General features: G+C 53.5%; 1 protein-coding gene across 2 annotated transcripts; it reads left to right on the forward strand.

Moving 5' to 3' along the window:
* Window positions 1-3,244: 3,244 nt before the first annotated feature.
* Window positions 3,245-10,745, forward strand: DUSP9 (dual specificity phosphatase 9). 2 transcript variants are annotated; one of them, XM_058658595.1, is made up of 5 exons: window positions 3,245-3,440; window positions 6,558-6,665; window positions 8,152-8,559; window positions 9,633-10,082; window positions 10,347-10,745. In XM_058658595.1, exons 2-5 carry the CDS (start codon window positions 6,650-6,652, stop codon window positions 10,670-10,672), a joined length of 1,200 nt encoding a protein of 399 aa, XP_058514578.1. In that variant the 5' UTR covers window positions 3,245-3,440; window positions 6,558-6,649; the 3' UTR covers window positions 10,673-10,745. The 2 variants fall into 2 exon arrangements, with proteins under 2 accessions (XP_058514578.1, XP_004598896.2); XM_004598839.2 differs by lacking the exons at window positions 3,245-3,440; window positions 6,558-6,665 and adding an exon at window positions 7,534-7,624.
* The last annotated feature ends 13,844 nt before the right edge of the window (window positions 10,746-24,589 follow it).

Genomic DNA, 24,589 nt, shown 5'->3' on the forward strand with positions numbered 1-24,589 from the left:
GGAGGAGAAGGGGCACCTCCAAGTTTGGAGTGTGAACTTATAGCTCAGCAGAGTGGTAGCATAGCACGATAAGTTGCTGCTTGTGACACTTCAAGTTGCAGTCACTATTTTCCATCCAGTTTCCTGCTAATGCACGCGGGAAGACAGCAGAAGAGGGCCCAAGTGATTGAGCCTCTGCACCCATGTGAGATCCTGAATAGGCTCCTGGCCCCCGGCTTCCACCTGACACAGCCCTGAGTGCTGTAGGCATCTCAATCAGGGAGTAGAGGAACTCAGCAAGTAGCCATTTGAGGCAGCTTTCCTCCTGGGCCAGGCAGAGCCACAGCAGGCCCACAGCAGAAGAACGGGGTGGCCCGAGCATGCCATGGGCATCACCACCTGTCCTCAACTTGCCTTGGCTGCAGGCTGCTCACTCCGCTGTAGCAGGGGGGTGGTACCAGCAGGTGATACTGTGGCTGGCCAGAGGGGCTTCCTCAGCAAGCAACGGGAGCTGAGGCTGAGCCTCCGGACGTGCGGTGCGTCCCCACAGCCAGTGCACAGTGCGGGTCTGAGAGCTACCAGGGACCATTCAGGTAAAGATGCCCACACCTGGAGTCAGCCTTGTGGCACGGTGAGTTTTTTAAGCAGTCACTTGCCACACTAGCAGCCTCTCTCAGAGCACCTATCCAAGTCCCAGCCGCCCCACTTCTCATCCACATCCTGGCTAATGTGCCTGGGAAAGCAGCAGAGGACGGCCCGCAGGCTTGGACCCGCACAGGAGAGCCACATGGAGTTCCAGGCTCCTGGCTTTGGATTGGCCCAGCCATGACTGTTGTGGGCATATTGGGGAGTGAACCAACACATGGAAGAGCTGTCTCCCACCCCACCCCCACCCCCACCCCCGACAGTGTTCTCTGTAACTTTCAAATAAACAAACCAACCTCTTTCTAAAGATTTAAAATGAAGCGTAGACATAGCCCTGGTGGGAGCAGCTAAGGGCAGTGGGGTGCTTGTGTGCCAGATCCAGAATGTGCTCCTGAAGGCCTGGCGACCAGCAGTGAGACACTGGGCACGAAGAAGATGTGGGACCCAGTCCTGCTGAGCAGGCAGAGAGTGCAGAGCAAAGCCCATTTACCCAGCGGAGCAGCAGCAGTGACCGGGAGGGGGGTGGTTGTCATGTCAGCAGATGGCTTCAGCGGCGCAGTGTTCTGTGCTCTGCGCAGGACCCAGTGGTAGCACGGGTATGTGGATGCCAGCAGCTTGCCATGTGAGGAGGGTGCAGGTGGGCCCCATATGCCCAGTGCTCCCAGCTGAGCAGTGCCAACACAAGGGGAAGGGAGAGGGACTGCCGTGAGGCAGGAAGAGGGGGAACTTGTCCAGTGAGGACCTGGGTGAGGCAGAGCCGCAGGGCTGGGGGCAGCCGTCATCACTGAGCCCCTGGGAACACTGGGCCAGACCTGAGGCTGTGACAGCCAGGCTCTCCCACATGCCTCCCCAAAGCTTCATCCACCTGGAAGTGGTCCTTCTTGGGCCATCTCTGCCATGTTAGAGACACTGGCTGGCTGGAGAGGTCTCATCCCCAAGCAAGACCAGCTCCCTTGCCCCTCCACTGTGCCCACAGCTCGCCAGGCCCAGCTATTCAGGACCTAGGTAGCCTGAGGCTGAGGCCTGGGGGGGGGGGGCACAAGACAGCCACCTGCCAAGGACCATCCTTAGGGCCAGTGACAGAGCAGGAGAAACTGCGGGGGCGGGGCGGGAAGCATGCAGAGTGCTGCGCAAAGCATCGGGTCCTGGAACAGTGGCATAGAGAGAGGCCAAGGGCTGCGGCACCCTCCGGGAACTTTTATCAGGGACAGAGAAGACCCAGGTTCCCAATGGGGCCCCAGGCAGCAGGAAAGGCCAGGGAGGGGAGAAGCAACTTGGCAGAGCGCTGGTAGAGCTTAGGAGTTCTCTTCCGTCGCCTGCGCAGCACAGACACATGTGGGAGGATTCTACCCAAATGCTCCTTCCTCAGTCACCTTTCCAGAAACTTCTGAGAGTCAGCTGGGCACCGCTCCTCCCGAATGCACAGGCTCCAGAGCAGAGGTTGACAAGACAAACAGCAGGGACAACCAAACAGAGAGGGCATGCTGGGCTGGTGGCCACCGGAGCTTGGCCCCAGGGCACAGCTGGGCTGGAAAATGCAGCAAAGCTAGCTGAGCCCTTGGTGAGGCAGCACTCCTGCCTCTCTCTCTCCACAAACATACAGAGCTGCAGACAGAGGTCCGGAGATGGCACGGGGACTTGGGCGCCAGAGCGGGAGCCGCTGGTCTGTCTTGTCCAGGGCTAATGACTCAGCGCCGCGACAGATGCGGCCCAGGCCAGGCCTCCCTTGGCTGCCCCTCATGCAGGGAGCTGCTGCCATCCCAACCTGGCTGGGGTAGGCCCCTGCTGCTAGGCCTAGGGATGCTTAACGCCCACAGCCTCAAGCTGCCACTCCCAGCTAGCAGCACAGGGCCTCAGCCCCTTCTGGCCCCGGAAGCCCCCGAAGGCTTGGGCCGAGGCCACAGCCCTCTCCTTCCCAACATTGGGAAGTGGAACCCTGGAACGCAATGGACTTCTGCACCACCACAACCACTAGGGAACCTGTGCCTCAGTTTCCCTGATTGTTACTTGGAAACGGTGTCCTTGCTGACTTGCCAAGCACACTGAAAACCTCAATGAATATCCTTGGTGGCAATGCCTGCGACCTTCGATGCAGAGGAAAGCACAAGGGATCAGGTGACAGCCCCTGCCACCTACCCACCCCCTCAGTGCGGACCCCCCCGCCCCCGCTTGCTCTGAGCAACGACCCCTCCCCCCGCCCTGGCTCCGCCCTTTCCAGGCACTAAGGTTCTAGTTACTATCGGCCAAAACTCACACACAACGTCAACAGGAATCAGTACAGAAGGACTCGGGGAGAAGGCAAAGGGGGAGCCCACAGTGCCCTCTGCATCGTGGGCCTACGGCCTCCAGAGGTTCCTAGAGGAGTGCCAGTGTAGACTCCACGGGGCAGTGCTGCCCAGGCCAGCGCCCAACTCCCCAGCGGCGGCGCTGCTGAGGGCTGGGGGAATCTCAGGGCGCGCTGGGCAGGACTGGCAGAGCCGGCAGAGGCTAGCGGGTGGGAGGCGGGCGGGAGGGGGTGTAGGAGGAGGAGGGATCCGCTGGGCAGGCTGCCGCCCCTCCCCGCGCACCGCCGGCGACAGTGCCCCTCCTGGGCAGGGGGCGGAGAAGACGGCGACGGGAGGGGAGGAGGCGGCGGCGGAGGCGGCGGCGGAGGCGGGATTTGGAGTTTCCCTCCGCAGCAGCGGCGGCGGCCTCTCAGCTGCAAGCGAGGCCGCCGCCCGGGACTCCGGTAGCCTTCGGCAGTGGTGGTGGCGCTTCCCGCCGCCCAAGATTCGGGAAGTTCCCGGCCACTACGCGCGGAGCCCAGCCCATCAAAGGTGAGCAGAGCTCTGGGCGCCTCCGGTCCCCTACCCCACCCCCACCGCAGTCGGCCTGGCTGCCCTCCGACGTGCACTCCTCTGCCTCGCACCCCTAAAATCCTGCCAGCACGCACCCCAGGGTGCCGACACACGCGTTTCCGCGAGACCCACTCGCCGCACACCCCCACTCCCTGCCCGTGGAGCTGCCGTGTTTCCTGCACTCACAGCGGCGGAACAGTCACCTGGCACACTGTGCGCACCGCGGCCCCGGGTCTCTGTGGTGCGCACGCCGGCAGCCCCGACCCACCACTCATGCTGTTCCCAACTCGCGCCAACAAGCCATCGCAGATGCCGCCACGCCCCATTCACTCCCAGACGCACGCACGCTTCCAATACAGCCCAACGGTGCCTGCCTGACAGTTCCCCCAGCCCTACCCACCTTCTCGAACTCCGCACAAGCCCATTACAGACAACCCCCGCCCCAAAGTTCCCAACCCAGAGACACAGCCTGGAGCCCACCCACCCGGGACCCAAGTCCCAACACAAACCCACACCCCAGCCGCCGACACTCCCCTCTCCCCAGGCACACTCTGCCAGCATCCCCAACACGCACTCTCACACACCCCTTGCACACAGGCACACCTGCTGGATTGCGGCGCTCTCAGGCATCGTGGCCCGCCCCCATCGCCCTCGTCGCCCCCAGCACAGCCCTGAGTCCCTCTCTCCAGTCTTCCCCTACACCTGGCGGGCCGATTCTAGAGGCTGCAACACTTGGTGACATCCGTGCCACGCACCCCAGACTCTCCTTGAGCGGGAGCTCAGCCGCCCCGGGGAGGCCCCCAAGTGCCTCCCCAGGCAGAGTTCCAGCCTCCCCAGCGGCTGGCTTGACCTCTCCCCTAAGAGGTAACTTGGGGCTCAAGGTAAGGTACTTAGATATGGAGGCGGCAGGCTGCGAGGGGGCAAAGAGAGGCAGACCCCTAGATGAAGGCGGGGCGTCTGGGATCAAAGCGGCATAAAGCGCCTGGACAGCCAAGGAATAGGTTGGCGCGGTAAGGGTTGGAGTCCGCGTGCCGTACCAGTGTGCCTGGGCGTATGGAGGCGGGAGCCAGGCTGTGCGCGCGTGTGTTTGTGCCTGTCTGGGAAGGAGTGTGTGATGTACCCTCCCGGGCTCCTTCGAGCAACAAACAATTGGTTTCATTCATTAACGTCTTGTTAACGAGCATTTCTTCCATGAGCGCCCGGCGCGTAGCAGACCCTGCCCCGGGGGCTAGGGCCAGCCAGGGGCCGGGCACACCTCCGCTCCCGTTTCGGAGGAACTCCCAGCTCCAAGAGCAGATCGAGCGAGCAGGAAAAGCAGAAAGCCATCTCCCCGGCGCAAAGTGGACTCGGTGGAAAAGACACTCTGCTTTTGGCAGGAAACGCTGTCTCTGGGAGTTGTGATCCTGGCCATGTGACCGGACCGCGACAGCCGAAATCCGGCCATTCTGCCGGGCGGGAACTGTGCTTTGGGAGCTGGGGGGCGGGGCACCGCTCTCCTGAGGCGCTCCGAGCCACGAGAGCGCACGCGGCGCGCACGGGGCCTGGGAGCCGCGGCCGTTCCCGCAGCCTCCAGGGGGCGCTGACCGCGGCCGAGGGGCGCCCCGAGGGGGTGCGACGGTCGCAGCGCCCACCCTGCGGTGAACCGTGACCGGGCAGCCTGCCTCTGCCCTCCGGCGGGGGGCCTGTAGGCCCGGGGGCGCAGTGCGGCCGCCCGCAGTGCCGGCGGCTCGCCGGGGAGCGGCCGCAGGGCGGGGCCGGCGCCCTGAGCAGGCGCTGCAGGGGACTTGAGGGGGGGCGGGTCCGGGGGGCTTGGCTGCTCTCAGCCCTGCAGTGCGGAGGTGGTAACAGGTTCCCATTTGTCCTGTTGCTGGCGCTGTGAGCGTTGCAGGCGCCGGGCGCCGGGCGCTGACTTTGGAACTTGCCTCCGCCCTGCTCCCAAGGCTTGGAACGGTTTTCCGGCTCGGAGGGTTTGTCGTTGGGGGTCTAAGCAAGGCGCTGTCACTGTTGCACTGCAGGCTTCCCTTTTCTCCACTATTACACAGCTTGTCTCACTCTCTTCCACCTCAACCCCCTCACCTCCTGCTGGGAGCCCTCCCTAGAGAGGCCTCCAGGGGTTGTTGGGCTCTCCTGTGCATCTAGGGGTGGCTGAGCTGCCACCACAGTGCATGTGAGTTCGTGTCTGTGCAGCAACCTGCGGGCCTCCCTGCCACCCACCACCACCACACTACATGGCCAAGCAACTGGCTGGCAACCTGTGGAACATCTTGCCCACCGCTAGCGCCACCTACCACTGCAATGGCTCTGAAGCAGCCCAGCCCGAGTGTCTGAGTGTGTGAGAGCTTGTTCCCGCCATGGGAACACAGGCGCAGCCTGCACGGAGAAGGGCACACTGGAGGGCCAGACAGCAGCCTCGCAGGAAGGCCTGGGTTGAGCTTGTGCCCACGGGGTAGGGGGGGCCCTGGATGTTCTACCGACGTGGCACCATGGAGGGTGGCCACAGATGAGCCCACTGCCCAGGGCCACTCAGAAGGAAGGGGGTGGGTGGGCCAAAGGCCCCTTGGAGGCGACCTGTGACCTCAGACATGCATTACCTCATGCATGTTCTCATCTTCGTTTTATGCTTCATGAGCCAAATGTTGGCATTAGAGCTGCAGGCGCACCACACCTAATTCTAAGTGGTCACCTCCTAGCTTGTGTGATGGGGCTGCCTCTGCCTTCAATTCCTTAAGCTAGAGCCGTTGGAAGAGAGTCTCAACATGATCGTCAGATTAATTCCACAAAACTTACTTTCCAAATGACCCACACCAACACCCAACTGTGCAGCAAGAGAGCGCTGTGGTGACCCCACAACCACCTTGCAGCCCTGAGGAGTCCGAGAACATGGCAGCAGGTGGCACTGACTTTCTGGTTTTGCCTTTGTCCCCATGCTGACGCTGAACCTCGCCCCTCCAGGTGTCTTTTGCTCCGTGGCATTCCAGCCTTAACACACAGTGCAATCTCTGCCCCAGCTATCTCCCAGGGTCTTAACCTTTAGATCGCTGTGTAGTTTTATCTTATCTACTATGCATCTTTCATCAGAGGCTGTTTGCTTTTCAGAAACCTGTCTCAGCTCTCCTTTCATTGTCTCCGTGGATCATCCCATCTGAGAACTGGTTTGGTCTCCCTGCTCATTGTCCATCTACCCTACTATGCTGGGAGCACCAGGTAAGCAGGGGCTCATGGAGGGGCCCAGGTCCCTAGGCTTGGCTCGGACCACGATGGAGAGTAAGTTGATGGAGACTTTGGGAAATTGTGACAGTGACCTGGCCAAGAGCTGGTGAATGTGAGGCTGTACCGTGTAGGAGCCCAGGGGACATCACTGATGTGAGAGACTGAAATAGAAGCTGCTTCTTTTACGATTGATTGGTAGGATTGGGGAGAAGGGGGTGGTGGTGAATGGGATGAAGCAGAAGGAGGCGCTGGGTTGGCCCTGTGTGACACCAGCACAATGCCCTAGCTTAGGACCGGGGACCTCGGGCTCCCGGCTGCTCTTAGGTAGACCTGTGAATTCAGCAGTACCCCCACAGGAGCACGAGCTGCTGCCATTTTACAGATGTGCCCACTGAGGTCCAGTCAGGGAGGACAAAGGTTCAGAGTCACCAGGGAGCTGTGTAGGAGGCAGCCTCTGGACACGGGGGCTGGGCTTTTGTCCTCAACCCCCCTCCCCTGCCTATGGGGACCAAGCTGGCGCCACCAGCCAGGGGAACTGCAGTTGGTCCCCTACCGGGCCCCTGACCTGCCCTTGGCCTCTGCCTCGACCCTATGCTGCCTGAGTGGAGGGCTCAGCTCAGCCTGCAGCTCTCAGGTCCCACCCGCCTCATCTGGCTCCCAGCGATTGGTCTGCTGACCCCCCTGAGCCCGCCCCCGCTGCCCTGGACCGCCCCGGCCCGCCCCCTGGGGCAGCTACTCCCCATCCAAAGGCAGCGACTTCCAACGTGGTAGCTCACTCTCGCTGCCAGGAAGCGGCCAGCTCACGAGCGGCGCGAGGCCGATCTTCCACGTGCGAACCTGCCCGCTGCCCCGCCTCCTGCTGGCGCCTGCCTTGGGGTCTCCGGCGCCCCGCGGTGCCAGCGCTCTGGCCTGAACGTCCCCGCGCAGGCAACCGCTGAGCAATCGCTCTCCAGGTCTCTCTCCTTTTGTTCATTCCTGAGGGTGCGGGGGATTCGGGCAGGGTCAAGCCAGAGAGGGCCGCTGGAGGCTGATGGGCCTCCTCTGTCCCTGGCTCCGCTTGGTAGTGGGGGACAACGGAGGCCTTGATCGCTGTCCCTGCTTCGCAGGCACACAGCCCCAAAGTGGGAAGCTGCATCTTGGGGAGTGACCCCGTCAGGCTGAGCAAGAGCCTCAGAAAGTAGGTGTGAAAGAGGTGGCTGTGGCCTTGAGGCCTCGCCACCAGAGCCCGGAGCAGGCAGCCACTACTCGCCCAGCCATTCTCTGAGGAAGAGGAGCAACGCTGGGCGTCCCAGTGACCTCCGCCCCGGGTGCTTTTCTGGGTGCTGCCTTTCTGCTAGGCCTCCCTGAGACAGCGAGCGGGCTGAGCGGCTGAGGGGCGACCCCAAGGGATCGTGGGTCTCCACAGTCTTGGCGACACGGGGCGTTGACCCCTCGGAGCCGAGACTGGAGCTCATGGCATTTGTCTTCTCTCTGTGTGCAGCGCCCGCCGACCGACGTACAAGAAGCCCCGCGCCCATGGAGGGCCTAGGCCGTTCCTGCCTTTGGCTGCGCCAGGAGCTGGCGCCCTCGCGGCCGGGGCTGCTGCTGCTGGACTGCCGCAGCCGCGAGCTGTACGAAGCGGCTCGCATCGGCGGAGCGCTCAGCGTGGCCCTGCCCGCGCTCCTGCTGCGCCGCCTGCGCAGGGGCAGCCTGTCGGTGCGCGCGCTGCTGCCCGGGTCGCAGCCGCAGCCGCAGCCGCCGGCCCCGGTGCTCCTCTACGACCAGACCGGGGGCCGGCGCCGGCGCGGGGAAGCCGACGCTGAGGCGGAAGAGTGGGAAGCCGACTCGGTGCTGGGCATCCTGCTCCAGAAGCTGCGAGAGGAAGGCTACCTGGCTTACTACCTACAGGGTAGGTGCCGCAGGAGAGGCGCTGGGGCACCAGCGGAGGTGGGAGGAGGGATGGAGACATGAGCCTGCCTGCCCTGGGAAATTCATCATTAATTTGACCTTGGGTGAGCCTCACCTGGCAACCTGCCAGGCTGCTTCGGGAGGAGGGGGTGTCTGAGCACGACCTTGGACAAGTCCCTTCAGCCTTGAGAGTCCAGTGTTTGAGTCTGGCAAATGGGGAGAACTGGCTGACTTAGCTCACGAGATGCTTACCAACCAACTCCCCACGCAGGCTGTGAAGGGCGAGTGGGACGCAACAGGGCTGGCAGAGGCAAGAACCAGCCTTGCCACTGAGGCGGCTGAGCCAAGCACCTCCACCATCCCCCAACTTACCACCACCACCACCAAGGGGCCCCAGGCAGGGGCAGTGTTCACACGAACCTCTTCATCAGTGAGTGGCCAAGAAAAGGCCTTAGAGGCAGGGATGCTGGCTCCTTGGGACTCTAGAACCGGTCAGGTGACATGCTCCATTCCTCCCCCTCCCTCAGGCCCCATTAGTCCGTCAGCTACAGGACTGACCTATAAACCTTTCTTTTTTTACTGCTGGCCCTCGTGTGGGTGCCTGCTCTGACGAGCCCTCACGCTTGCCTGCGCTCTGCCTGAGCCTGGCCTACTGCGCCTGCAGCAGCTGACCAAGCACCAGCCGCTAGCGCCAAGAGAGAGCTGCCCGGGAGCCTGCGGGCCGCCACATGGGTCACAGTGCAGATCAAGCTGCCGGCTGTGTCCGTCTGTTTATGTATTGATTTGAAATAAGGGAGACACAAAAAGAAAGGCAGCTAGAACTCTTCCATCCACGGGTTCATTTACCAAATGCCCACAAAAGCCAGGGCCAGATGAGGCTAAAGCCTGGAGCTTGGAACTCTGTCCTCATCTCCCATGGCTGGGACAGGGACACAAGCGCTTGAGCCATCAACATGCTGCCTCCCTAGATTGCACAGTGCCAGGAAGTGGGAGTCAGAAGCGCAGCTGGGACCTAGACGCAGGAAATAGGATGCGTGCACCCCTTGATATTGACCTCTCGCCTGTCTCCAACAGGTGGCTTCAGCAGATTTCAGGCCGAGTGTCCACAGCTGTGTGAGAGTAGCCTTGGCAGCCCCGGAGGCTCCAGCACAGCTACGCTGCGCAGCCCGGCGCCCGTGGTGGGGCTGGGCGCCCTGTGCCTCACCTCCGACTGCTCCGAGACAGAGCCTGAGCGCGACTCCCTGACCTGTGGCCTGGACTCGGACGGTAGCACGCCCCCGCCGCTGGGCTTGCTACGCGCCTTTCCTGTGCAGATCCTGCCCAACCTCTACCTAGGCTGTGCCCGTGATTCAGCCAACTTGGAGAGCTTGGCCAGGCTGGGCATCCGCTACATCCTCAATGTCACCCCCAACCTCCCCAATCTGTTCGAGAAGAATGGGGACTTTCACTACAAGCAGATCCCCATTTCTGACCACTGGAGCCAGAATCTATCGCAGTTCTTTCCAGAGGCCATTGCTTTCATTGGTGAGTGGGTGCTGCTCCCCCGTTCTTCCCTGCCCCCCACTCCTGCTTCCGGCCTCTCCCCTCTCCAGCCCAGTGAATTCCCCCCAGGCTTAGCCACTATTCCCGGAGTCCCAGAGCCAGAGGGCACATCTTGGGGTGCAGGGGCGGGGGAGGCAGGCAGGGCACGACCAGAGGCTCTGGAGGGCAGAGAGGCAGCTCTGAGGGTGACACCCCCATCTGAGGCCACATTGTCATCATGTCCCAACCCTGCCCTGCTACACCTAGACGAAGCCTTGTCCCAGAACTGTGGTGTGCTCGTCCACTGCCTGGCAGGAGTCAGCCGCTCCGTCACTGTCACCGTGGCCTACCTCATGCAGAAGCTGCACCTGTCACTCAACGACGCCTACGACCTGGTCAAGAGAAAGAAGTCTAACATCTCACCCAACTTCAACTTCATGGGGCAGCTGCTAGACTTGGAGCGCAGCCTGCGGCTGCAGGAGAGGCGCTCCCAGGCAGTGGGCAGCGGGGGGCATGAGTCTACCACCTCTGACCCGCCCTCCTTCTTCACCACCCCCACCAGTGATGGGGTCTTTGAGCTGGACCCCACATAAGGTCCTATAGTGTTGCTGGGCTGGTCCCTCACCCTTGCCCGCAAGAGGGTACTCTGACCACCCACATGGTCGAGGAGGGTGGGAGGGACACAGTGGGGGGTCATGGGGAGGGAGAGGGAGGGAAGCGCTATACCTCACATGGGAGGGGGTTGGGGGACAGTGCCGAGAGGCGGGAGTGGAGCAGAGTGCTTCTCTGCTCCCTGCCGTGCCCATGAGCAGCCAGAGCCTGGCTGTACTGCCTTTTGTGGGACCAGCTCTGCATACACCCTTCCTCTCCCGCGACTGGTACTTTCTTCTTTGGGGGTGGGGGTAGGGTTCCCTGCTGTTTCCCCCTCCAGGAAAGGTGTGGGCCACCTTATTTGCCACAGGGACCCTGTGCCCAGACAGTCGGGTGGCAGTGTGTATGTGCACACGGAATGGTGGGGGCCTCATGGAGTACAGGGAGGCAGCACCGGGGCGGGCTCCTGGCCACACATCTGGCGTCCTCACTGTCGTTTCCTCTCGGGAGCCTCAGCATCACTGGGGTTCTTTGTGACGGAGGGTGGTCAAACTGCCACTGCAGGAGACGGGGGTCTCTGAGCAAGAGCCAGGGGGAGGGAGGGGAAGAAGGCCTCATTTTTGCTGTGGTGGGCTTGGGGGGCAGGGAAGGGGCCCGGCTGCAGACACACAAAGTCATTCATCGCCACCCACACCGCTTGTGCGCGTATGTGTGTGAGTGCGCCTGTGCGTGTCTGCACTCACGCCCACACACCAGCCCGCTCACACCCCAAGCCATACTGGCAGTCCCTGTGGCAACACAGTCATCTCACCCTTGCACCTGGAGGCCAAGCTATGCTTGTTTCATTTTATAATCCATGTCACAGCTGCTTTCTTCAATTGTTCCTCCTGAATAAATGGTTTATTTAAGATAGTAAGTAGAAGGAAGTACTTGCTGAGCCCGTACAAAAACGGGGAGGGTGGCGGTTCTGAGCTGGCCAGGGCCTCAAGCAGCACCCAGCCACCCACAGCCCAGGTCGCTGACCTGCAGACCCAAGCCAAGCTCCACGCCCCAGCCTCAGCAGCTGTCAGTGTCCCTATTCTGGGGGCTGGGGATACGTAGCCCAAGACGTGCGGAAGGGTGTGGACAGTAGCATGGTAAACCAGGAAGTCCCACATGTGATGAGTCCAGTGCTCAGAGGGCGCAGAAGGTGGTATGCAGTACCTGGTCCCCAAGACAAGCTCTGTGCCTTGCTGGGGGCAGCACCCTGAGCTGCGAAGTGGCCTGAGTGCGTCCCCTGGCTGGGCTCCAGAAGCTCAAGGAGAGGGCAACCAGAACCCTCCAGGAACTATGAGGCCATCTGCAGAGACAGGGCCTTCAAATGTGTGTACACCTTGGGGGCAAAGTGGGCAGACACACAGGACCCCCAGGTCTGGCGCAGGACAGAGCTAACCCGCCATCATTGAAGGGCTGAGCTAACAAGGAAGGCAAACAAGGGCCCAGAGAGCCGAGACCTCAAGCATCCGTGCGGCTGCAGGCAGGACCAGTGTGTGAGCGTCTCCTCTGCCCATGAACCCTGGCCAACACCTGTGTTTGGCTCTGGGGAAGTCACTGGATCCACTAGCCTGCAGGAGTGGGCAGTGAGAAGTGTGTGTCTTCTGAACCCGCTGACAGAAGTCTGAATCATTTGTGAGCTCGGTTGCAGGTGGTGTGGACTCAGACTTTCTTAACACATGGTATGACTGAAGCAGGCAGTGACGCGGGGAGGGCATCCATGTGCAAGCTGTATGTGTTATAAGACACACAGATGTCACTTGGATTGTGACCACCCAATATAATAATGAAGCTTCAGCAGTAACAAAATTCAGCGGCTCAAAGTCCTAAATTACGTCGTTATATCCAGAGGATCTGGCAGAACCAAGGCCAAATCCTCTAAACACAAGCCCTCTAGAGTTTCTCCAGAGAATTCTAAAAATAGACAATGAAAAGAATCACACATTGGACAAGAAACAAGCCACCATGAGTAACATACATAGAAACGTAAAGCCCATAAAGATAGGAGATTTTGAAATGACAGGATACAGAACTGGGGTTGTGGTATAGGGAGTGAAAGAGCCAGTCTGCGGTGCCAGCGAAGGAGCTGAGAGTGTAGCGTAGAGGCTTCCCAGGGGCCCGGAACAGCTGCTGTGATGCTTTCTCTTGGAGCAATGCCATCTCTCCTTCCTGTCTCCCTCCCGTTGTAAATTATGGAAGAAGGCCCGCTAACCCACAGGCTGACTCCTCGCCTCTGCCTTTGTTCATTGGCATGGTGCTCTTCCCTTTTGGCTTTCTTCAAGTTTAATGAACATAAAAACCAACCCTGGGGACTCTTAGAGCTTCTGGGGATGTAGAAGTCTGTGTTCAGACAAGGGGCATCGTCCTGAAAGTATGGGTGATGGCCGCAGTGTAGTTGAATGAAATCATTTCTCCCGTAAGCATCTTCTCGTCTAATCAGTCCTGACATGCAGCATGCCATGTGCCTATGGGTTCTAGTCTGGCTGTTAGACTTACGATTTAGCTCTCTGCTAATGATGTAGAGAAATCAGTGGAGGATGGCCAAGTATTTGGGCCCTGCACCCACCCATGTGGGAGACCCGAAAGAAACTCTGGGCTCCTGATTTCAGCCTGGCCTGACACTGGCCATTGCACTCATTTGGGAAATGTACCAGCAGATGGAAGCTATCTCTCTCTCTCTCTCTCTCTTTCTCTCTCTCTCTGTTTCTCTCTAACTCTGCATATCACATAAATGATCATTTTTAAATGATAGGATAGAAAGTATCAAAACATGAGTAATACACTTAAAGAAAATGAACGGAAGTGTTAAGAGTACAACAAAACATACTATCAAGCAACCATATATTCTAGAAAATGGGCCATAGACAAGTTCTAGAAAGCAAAAAGACACCAATTCAAATTAGAAAATCAAGAAATGGGGCCTGGCGCGGTGACCTGGTGGCTAAAGTCCTCGCCTTGAATGCAATAAAAATAAATAAATCTATCTATCTATACACACACACACACATATATATATATATTATATAAAAATGATGTAAACAACATGTAGAACATAGCTGAAGAGGAAAATGGAAGCAAGAAGTGAACCAGAGACCCAGCATGGCAGCCTAGAGGCTAAATCCTCAACTTGCATGCGTCAGGATCCCATATGGGCGCCGGTTCTAATCCCAGCAGCTTCATTTCCCATCCAGCTCCCTGCTTGTGGCCTGGGAAAGCAGTCGAGGACGGCCCAAAGCCTTGGGACCCTGCACCCACGTGGGAGACCCGGAAGAGGCTCCTGGTTCCCGGCTTCAGATCATATTGGCTCAACTCTGGCCATTGCAGCCACTTGGGGAGTGAATCAACGGATGGAAGATCTTTTTCTCTGTCTCTCCTGCTCTGTTAATCTGACTTCCCAGTAAAAATAATTTAACAATAAATCTTTTTTTAAAAAAGTTACCCAGAAAGCAGCACAGAGAAATGCAAAGACGCATCTCTCTGCTTCTAAAATTAAAAAAAAAAAAAGCTGTGCCAGCATTGTGGCACAGCAAATTAAGCAGTAAGTGGCAGCCACACAGAAATCATGTTATACACACACACACACACACACACACACACACACACACACACAGTCTGAATGCTTGGGATTGTATGTCAGTGTTCTCAGTCTTTCTGTCTTTCCCTCTCCCTTTGAACTATTCTGGACAAATAAATAAAAATAGATCTTTTCTAAAAGTCAGAAAATGGTGTCCTCATTGTCTCTGTGAATCCTATCATATGAGATCCGAACGTCGCGGCTGCTTTGTGGCATAGCTGCCTGCAGCTCCGGCAGCCCATACAGCCGCTGGGTGGAAGGGCCAGCTCACCTCTCTCCACGAGACTGTGCTTGTGGGTGTGAAGGTGGCAAGCACACCACTGGCTGCCTGGAGACTACAGGGGTTGCAAGCAGTTCCTGGACTCTCCCAGGGCTCGCTCATGGACATCAGAGACCCCCACAGGCCTGGTAAAACATAGAACCCAGCAAGACCCAAGGCCAGAACTGCTGCAACAGTTCTCCTGGCCACACAGCCAGAAGCAGAAGGTACTAAGCCAGGAAGACACACAGAAGCCCCTAATAAATCAGGTTTGAAGCTGGTGCCATGGTGTAACATATTAATCCTCTGCCTATGCTGCCAGCATCCCATATGGACCAGTTCATGTCCCGGCAGCTCCACTTCCCATCCAGCTCCCTGCCTGTGGCCTGGGAAAGCCGTCGAGGACGGCCCAAGGCCTTGGGACCCTGTACCCATGTAGGAGACCTGGAGGAAGTTCCTAGATCCTGGCTTCAGACTTGCCCAACACCATTTGGGGTGGCCATTTGGGGAGCAATTCAGAGGATGCAAGATTTTTCTGTCTCTCCTTTCTGTGACTCTGCCTTTCTAATACAAATAAATAAATCTTAAGAAAGTTGCCCTTTCAGCCTAGAACATACATGTCCATTTTAACAAGAGAAAAAAATCCAACAGGGACATTAGTAACCCCAAGGGAACAGATTTCACAGGTGCAACAAATTACCCAACGGTCCACAACACGAGGGAAATGTCAGAACATGGTGTACTAGGAACGGCTTTCAAAAATACTCAGTTTGAACAACCTAAAAACAATCACAAGACGTGCCAAGGAGCAGTGCAATGCGACGGACACTCAGGGAAGGTGAGGAGAAATTGTCTCTGAGCTCCCGGATGGCGGAATTAGCAAATGAGGACTGGAGAGCAGCCGCGGTGAGGTGAAAGCACAAGCAGAATGGATCCACACACAAGAGCCTCAGAATTAGGGGCAAACACCCCGCCAGCCATCAGGGGCCACAGGGCACAGTCAGAAGATGCTTTTAGTGAACTTGAAACTTCCTAGACACAAACTGTCCAACGTGAAGAGTGGAAAGCAACCATGAGACCTGTGTGTCACCCTGTGTCCCAAGTAAGACACAGAAATATGGATAGAGTCAGTATTTGATGAAACAATGGCCACTCAGTAACAGCAATGAAGCACAGCACCCAAGCCCAGCTGCTGCTCCTGCCCAGGCCACTCAACCCTCTGAGCATCACCCTCTCGCTCTCTCTTCGCTCTCAAATGTTTTCAAAGAAATTAAGCAAACAAACGAAAAGCAGCAAAAATGCATCTGAATACACTTTTCTTAATTTGTCCTCCTAATATCTTAACACACACACACACACACACACACACACACACACACACACACACACACGCAGGGCCAGCATTCTGGTGTAGCAAGTAAAGATCCCACTACAATGCCACCATGCCATATGGGTGCCAATTCTAGACTCAGCTGCTCCACTTTCCAGCCAAGTGCTTGAGAGGCGACCCAGCTGCAGCTCCTGCTCCTGGCTTAACCACGGCATCAGCTAAAATAGACTGCCAGACAAAAATATTATTAGAGAAAAAGAGAACATTTTTTTTAATTTCTATTTTAATTTTCTAATTTTCTTTTTTTAGAGGATTTGTTTTTTAAATATTGGAAAGTCACATTTACAGAGAGGAGGAGAGACAGAGAGGAAGATCTTCTGTCCACTGATTGACTCCCCAAGTGGCCGCAGTGGCTGTAGCTGCGCTGATCTGAAGCCAGGAGCCAAGAACCTCTTCAGGGTCTCCCACGTGGGTGCAGGGTCCCAAGGCCTTGGGCCATCCTCGACTGCTTTCCCAGGCCGCAAACAGGGAGCTGGAAGGGAAGTGGAGCAGCTGGGATACGAACTCAAATGGTATCCTGGAGGATGAAAGGTGAGGATTTAGCCACTAGCTCATCACCCTGGGCCGTTAATTTCTATTTTTCATGATACAATTACATAGGCTCTGGATTTCACCTTCCACCCTCTCGCCACCAATTTCCCCTATATTATTACAATAGGATAGTTCTTTAGGAACAGTCACAAGTCCATCATTCTGCTATTTAAGTGTATCCTGACATTGTGGGTATAGACAATGGTAGAAAGTCCAGCATCTTACTGTCAAGATATATTGAAAAATTCCATTGGAAGTCCATCTTGTATTCAGGAGTACAGATACACACTGCAAGGAACAATCCTTAATGATAAAATAAATGGTCAACTCATCATACTGTACAACCCCAAAATATATTAAAAAAAAATGATGAAATTGAGATGATAAAGAGAAAATTCAGCTCCAATAGTTGGACATTTTCATACTCCATCTCAGAAACTGATAGATCAGGACAGAACATCAGCAATGTTCTAGAAAAAAAAATTGAACATTGGGGCCAGTGCTGTGGCATGGCAAATTAAACCTCTGCCTGTGGTGTCAGCATTCCATATGGGTGCCACTTGCAGTCCCTCTAATGTACATGGGAAGCAGCAGCAAATGGCTCAAGTGTTTAGGCCCTGCACCTCTGTAGGAGACCCAGAAGAAGCTCCAGGCTCCTGGCTTCAGATTGGCTCAGGTCAGGCTGCTGTAGCCATTTTGGGATGAACCAATGATAGAAAGATTCTCTCTCTCTCTCTCTCTCTCTCTCTCTCTCTCTCTCTCTCTCCTTCTTTCTCTGTAATTAATCCTTTGAAATAAAGATAAATCTTCAAAAAATAACAGATATTCTGCCATTGTTGAATATTGTGTTCTGTGGGAGTGCCCCTGCTGGGCCAGACCCAATGCTGGGGACTCAGGCCAAAGCCACTGCCGCAAGGCAGTGAACGAGTCCTCGGCCTCACCCAGGACCCAAGAGAGCTCTTTCCTCAGGGTAAGTGCGCCATGAGGGAACTTGGGAACTGGGTTAAAATTCCTAGCTCCACCCAGCTGCTAATATCTGGCGGCTAGGTGAGTTTGGGAGGGGTTCGGGCCTTGGGTTTGGGGGCAAGTGCCGCTCCTCACAGTGTGGCGGCTGTGGGGGGTGCCCCTGCCGGGTCGGACCCTGTCGCTGTCCCGCAGCGATGGACTTGGTGCACGGAGCCGATAATAACACGCGTGGACCCTGACTGATGGTCAAAAGCCGAGGTTTATTAGTAGCATCAGACTTTATACTCTGAGGGTCATATAGGATAAGGGAGGAAGTGCTGAGCTTATCAACAAAACCATTAATGCTTGTTTGGAACTCCTTTTGTCTTGTATATTCCACCAGGTGTTCTCATATACATATGCAGATGATATCCAATAAGGTATACAAAAGGTAGCCATTTGGTTATTCTCCTCCAAATATTATCCAACCAACTGTAGTCCTGTGCTCACTGACCTTTTCGGGTCACAATGTCCTCCTACAAATCCCCCTTCTGTGTTTTGTAAAATTAGGCCTGAATGATGTATGTAGGGGAAACATGCACTTGGGAGAGCAGAAAAATGGGGAGAAACAATATTATTTAACCGAAAGCAGAGTGGCACAGGAACAGTGTAAAGACCAACATTGACATACATAGCAGCTGAGTTCAAACATAACATCAAAGTTCTTTACAGTTACATCTTGTTTAGCATTAACAGTTTTAAATTGATAAAAGCTTTTCAGGGAGATTCTTAACCCAATTTAAATTTTGCATTTTATAGAGGTTAAGCACAGTTTTGCATTTAACAATTGAAGAATAGAAAAGTTTTAGGTAGGTGAGCAGGGAAATCCCCAACAACTTAGTGAGTGAGGAAGAATTTAACTCTACATGGGACTCACAAGCAACCCTGATGGTTGGTGTAAGAGAGGGCTGGGAGCCAAGGCTGGAACTAGTTAAGAACTAGAGGAAGCTCCTCCTACAATCCTTTTGTCTCTGAGTGCCTCCCGGGGCTCCTGGCTTAAGTTCCCAGGTCACCAGACCCTATGAGCAGGGTACTGGGCTGCTTCAATCCCTTGTGAGAAATCCAATAGGAAAGGACTGACCTCAGAGTTCTCGGCCTCCAAGGGCACTCATCTTCCTTGTGATCTCCTTGGCAGTCGGGATACGGTTCTCGATGTCCTTGATGAGGCAGATATCCACTGCTTCTGCAGTGAAAGCACATGGGAGGCCTCCGGGGGTCTCCGGGACTAGGATAGAGGGCTCCTCTTATCCTCCTGCTCCACCCTGAGATCCCCCTTGCTCTACACACACAACCTCCTTTAAGAGAGTGTCAGAGTTGTGCTTGGATCCCACCACAAATTTCTATGGCTTTTCTAATGTCTCTATAAATAAGAAGTTACACTTAAAGTCTTCCTCAAACATTCTAAGAAGATGGAGAATTTCTCTGCACTCCTGACCTGTAGTGGAACCAGAGGAATATTAAAGAAATTTAGCTTTTCAGTTCTTAGAGGCAGCTCCACTGGGGGTTCCATCTTCTCCAGGGGCAGTGTTGAGTTCAAGGGAGTTGCAGCACTTTCGAGGTCAGATGAGCCAGTTTTGAGGATCCATCAGGAAATTCTAGGGACAAGAGCATAACCTTTCCCACGGATTATTAGTGTTTATTAAATGCATCATAATGTCAAGGACAGTTGCGCTTGATGCACCAATCTCTTAGGATCCCTCACGTCACCCGGTGTTGGAAGGGGTCTGGCCTCCTCCTCCTCCAATGTCTCCTTGATGGAGATGGATCTTTCAGAATGAAGTCGCGAATTTGTCTTACTGCAGGCGCTTCCTCCGGTGAATGGAGTCCAGGGCTTTACATTACCAGCTGGCACCCACACAGGCTGCAGCTCAGTTTCTGGAAAAACACAAACAAACCCTCTTCCCACAGTTAGCAAGGGGTCAGGATCTCTCCACTTGTGAGTGGCTGGGTCCCTCCATCAAACCAAAGGCATTTGTGTTGGGCCTGCAAGCAGCCTCTAGTGACGCAGAGCTGGTGCTCACCAGGAGACAAAATCTGAACAAAATTTAAGGTGAGTAAGACCAAATTAATGCATTTACAGGGGTAGCATATTCCCCCCTCTGCTTTTAAAGCATAACTTTAACATCTTTGTGATTTTACAATCCTATCAGAAAGCTTTGGGCATGGCTGCAGGTTGCCACAGCCCCAAGGCAACCTGCTCTTGATAAACAAACAGCAACACATGATAACAATTTGAAACAACTTTTTACAAAGGACAAAATGTTAAGACACACATGTATGCGCGCACACACACAGACACACACACACTTTTGGAGACTTGAAAATATTATTCTCAACCAAGCTTAGTAGTAGTGTTCACCAAAAACCAGTAAGTGAAACCATTAAGTCAATAGTTTTGAACTGAGAAACTCAGACAAAAACATTGATCATGCTATGAAATCCCTCCATCAATCTAAAATTGCAAATTTCAGTCTTCCCAGCAATACAGCCATGCTAAGAATACATAATTAGCAACGCAAACTAAAATTAAACCTTCACAACTCCATGGATGTATACAACGTTTTGACACAATAAAATTTTACTCCATTTGCTATTTGGCAACAATCTTAATACAATCCAATAGCCTGGTCAACTGTCTCCACAAAACGGGAGATAGATCCGTTGGCATTCTTGAGGCCTCGTAAGAATACCAAGGGAATCCCTAGGATTTGAAACCTTTGAATTCTTAAATGCTTTTTTAAGGATAGCTAAAAATATCTGAAACAAGATTTGTTGTTGACATTAGCATAACACATGATAGATTACAATTGGTTATTGATGCGAGATCATCACTCAAATATCTTTAAAACAAATACAAAACCTTGACACATTAAAGGCAGTGAGAGATTTGATAACCAGCCAAAAACACAAGAATTACATTAATACATGCAATTAATACATGCAAACACTTTGTAGACAATGAATATCACATTAACTTATACCTTGAAATAATCAAATAGTGTTCGAGTTCAATTTTATACCAAATTATTTATGATAAAATTTCACATTTTTATTAAATGTCCCCCCAAAAAACACTCAGGATTTACAAAAGCCTAGTATCTTCTTTGAATTCCAAGCTCCCAAAAGTTGCAATGGATATACAGATGAAGTCAGTTTGCTAAACATCTAACACAACAAAAGACCTTGAAATTGGTGATTATTGTGAAAGCTAGCCACTAAACCGAAGGCCAGCTTCCTCAGCATTATAAGATATTCCAAAAGACATGCGGTTACAACTTGGGTACATTAACAAACAAAACAGCAAACATTCACTTTATAATGATATAATGACATCACCCAAACACTCCTTAAAGCAAGAACATCGCTTTTGTTAATTTTAAACAATGAGAACGTAATGAGGCAGTGAACATAAAAATTAACTTAATATAAAGACTTGTACTTAAAAATTAGTATACATGATTAGGCAATGCTGTATAGGAAAAAGTGCTATATGAATAACATGCATACACCACAACTGATTGGAATTTCAGCCTCCAGGATTTATACCTGCAGGGTGAGGAGCACAGGTGGGGCAATAAGACAGTGGCAGTCTTAAGTTTGTAGCTTCTCTGCAGATTCCTGTTTTGTAAACCTGTGAATGTTTGGGACCTGGGGCTGGCTCCTCGCAGAGTCTTCTGGCCACAGGCATCTGCCATCACGGTCAAATTTGGATTTACATTCTTTTTTCCAGTGTCGGCCTCTTTGGCACTTAGGACATATTCCAGGGGAGTGACTGTTAAAAGCATCCGCATGGTATTTTTGAGTTGAAGGAAGCATTCGGCAATCTTTTCTAAGGTGTCCTGGCTTGCCACAATTAAAACATTTAGCCTTCATTTGTTTTTGAATAGCAAAAGTTTCAAGTGCTGCTAGGCGGGCATGGTGCTTAAATGTCCCTATGTTGCGACAGGCTTTCAGGTAACCCAGAAGATCCTCTTTTTCTTTTATAGGACGAATTACAGCCTGGCAGTCCTCATTCGCATTATCAAAGGCCAGTTGCTTTAACAACAATTTCCTAGTGCCTTCTCCCCTAACTTGTTTTTCAATGGAGTCTGTCAAACGTCTTACAAAATCAGCATAAGATTCTCTGGCTCCTTGAATGACTTTTGCATAACTGCCTGCAAATTCAGACCCAGTTTCAGTTTTCTCCCATGCCCACAATGCTACGTCTCGTATATGCATGAGCGCAGCTTGAGGTAGCTGTATCTGTTGCTCTGTAGTAACCCACTGTCCATCTCCAACCAACATATCATAAGTCAGTTGTCCTCCACCAGGGAGTTGCCGACCTGATGCTCCTAAGGATCGCAGTTTTTCTTTAGCCATATCGCTTCTCCACATTTTCCATTGTAAATATTGAGAAGGAGAAAACCCTATTTTTGCTATTACTTCAAAATCATAAGGAATCCAGTTTGCTCCCTGGCTCCAGCCATTTAAATATTCCCACACATAAGAAGAAGTAGGTCCGTAGGACACACAAGCCTTTTTAAAAGCTATGATGGCATTAACATCTAGGCTTTCATAGGTAGGTTGATTATTTTCTTGACTAAGAATGATTGGAAAAAGCAATCGGAATTCATGAGGTCGCCGGAAAACATCAGGCATTTGGAAATGTCTTTGATCAGATTTAAGAGCAAGATGGCATGGGCTGATATTTAACTGTTGTTTTATCCCAGCCTCATTTACCTCACTAGAGAAATCCTGTGGTTTAACACTGAAAATGTTCTTTTTCTTAGTTCTGATTTCATTTTCAGTCACATTATGGTAACATCTTCCAAGTTTTCTTTTCCTAATTTCCACATCTGTAGTATAAGGCCTTTCTCTTTTTGCTGCATTACAGTGGCATCTCCTCGTGGGAGGGTCTCTCACACATTCTTTCTCATCTTCATCTGTAGTATAAGCCATTTCTTTCCTAGCCACATTACGGTGGCGTCTCCCGTTAGGGAAATCTCTCACGGGCTCCTCTTTGCTGTCCTCCTCATCTGTATTATGAGGCGTTTCTTTTTTAGCCATATTACAGCGTCCTTTCCTGTTAGGTGGGCCTCTTAAGGATTCCCTTTCTCTTTCTTCCTTGTTCGTACTATGAAACACTTCTTTTTTAGCTACATTTTGGGGGTGTCTCCCCTTAGAGGAATTTCTTGCAGATTCCCCTTCTAAAATTATAATAATAGCTCTAATTAAAGCCGATATAATCCAAAAACTAACTTGAATATCTTCTATCCTTCTGGCCTTTTCACCATTTTTCTGAGTAAAATTCTTAAGTCCAGTTTCTAGTGTCCATTCATCTGGAGACCAAGGATTATATTCACTAACAAGCTCTAAATAAGAATGCAATTGCTGCCTAGTTATCTTCGTTCCACTTTTCACTAAAAAATTCTGCATAAGAGAGATAAAAGACTGTGCCCTACACTGGTTCTGGCCCATTGTCCCACTCACCACTTTCTGTGGGGGTCTCCGCTGCACTTTCTCTTCTTCTTTCAAGCCCCCGTTCAGGCGCCAGTTGTCGCTGTCCCGCAGCGATGGACTTGGTGCACGGAGCCGATAATAACACGCGTGGACCCTGACTGATGGTCAAAAGCCGAGGTTTATTAGTAGCATCAGACTTTATACTCTGAGGGTCATATAGGATAAGGGAGGAAGTGCTGAGCTTATCAACAAAACCATTAATGCTTGTTTGGAACTCCTTTTGTCTTGTATATTCCACCAGGTGTTCTCATATACATATGCAGATGATATCCAATAAGGTATACAAAAGGTAGCCATTTGGTTATTCTCCTCCAAATATTATCCAACCAACTGTAGTCCTGTGCTCACTGACCTTTTCGGGTCACAATGTCCTCCTACAGGACCCAATGCTGGGGGCTCAGGCCAAAGCCACTGCCGCAAGGCAGTGACCGAGTCCTTGGCTTTGGGTGGCCATTGCATCAAATGGTGCCAGGCTCTGCCTGCTGGCCGCCCGGTGGCGAGCTCTGGGGTTTTTAAGATGCCTAATTGCTGCCTAGGGCTAAGCACAGTGTTAGTGGATGAGGCCAGTGTGAGTGTAGGTTAGGATGAATTCTGGATAATTCACAGCAACAGGGTCATAGAACTTTCTGGCAAGCATGGGGACTGAGACCTGGTGGATACAGAGGAGAGTCCATAAGATCTATTAAGGCCAGACTGATTCACCACCCCAATTAGCAATCCTGAGAAGGGCTGTTAGCACAGAGCATCACTGACTGCCACACACCAGTCCACACTAAAGCTATGGATGGAGGGGCCTGTCTAGCAGGCTAGGTACCAGCACCTGACTGGGTGGTGGAACAGTGACTGGTCACACTTGGCAGGTCAAGACACTAACCAGTACATGAGAAAACTCGGACCGGGTGTAAACTCTGTGGGGGAAGTGTGGGCCCAACCCTGTGGAAATACAAGTCCCACAGGTTAGCTCACCAGCTGGGGTGGTGATGGCCTGAGCTAGGTGTGACCATGGAACCTGCCATCACTTACAGGTAAAGGAACTGATAGCAGTCTGGGCAGGTCAAGGCAGCACCACCCAAATGTGCATCCTAAAATAGGATGTGGGGTGGGCCGAGCTACAACTGGAAGGGGGCGGACCAAGCAAGGCTGAGCAAACCTCAGCTCACAGGGAAGAATAGAAATCAGGATGGAGCACAGGTCATGCCGAACTAGGCTCTTACACCGACTAGTCTGCATGAGCCAGGGATACTAGGCCACAGCATTGAAAGCACAGGCTGAGACAGGTGGGGGTCTTAGCCAATTGGATCAGAGCAACCACTGGCACGCATGTAATCTAGGGATGGGAATAGACTCAGCTGGGGAGCTGTGAGAGTACACCCTTGCTGGGTTGAGGTTTCCACGGCAGAGTGCAGGGGTCAGAGTGAAGGCTGTGTTCTGATCTGGATATGCCTGCAATATCCCTTGGCACAAGTGTGAACTGGAGCTGGGCGCACAGAGCCGGGTTAGACGCCAGCCCCATCTGGTTCTCTGGGTAACCAGGGTAGATGTAGGACAGACTAGGCTGGGTCTCTGTCCCTACGAGCCATGTGTGAGCAGTGTCTGGGTATGGACAAGCCTTGGCTGGGGTGAAACAT

This window comes from Ochotona princeps, chromosome X, assembly GCF_030435755.1.
Source record: "Ochotona princeps isolate mOchPri1 chromosome X, mOchPri1.hap1, whole genome shotgun sequence".
Classification (NCBI taxonomy): domain Eukaryota; kingdom Metazoa; phylum Chordata; class Mammalia; order Lagomorpha; family Ochotonidae; genus Ochotona; species Ochotona princeps.

What these genes read in the sequence shown, in the direction of transcription:
- DUSP9 (XM_058658595.1), top strand. An exon ending in CCTGGCTTACTACCTACAGG is followed by an intron (nt 8,560 to 9,632) that starts GTAGGTGCCGCA and finishes TGTCTCCAACAG; the next exon opens with GTGGCTTCAGCAGATTTCAG. An exon ending in AGAGGCCATTGCTTTCATTG is followed by an intron (nt 10,083 to 10,346) that starts GTGAGTGGGTGC and finishes TGCTACACCTAG; the next exon opens with ACGAAGCCTTGTCCCAGAAC.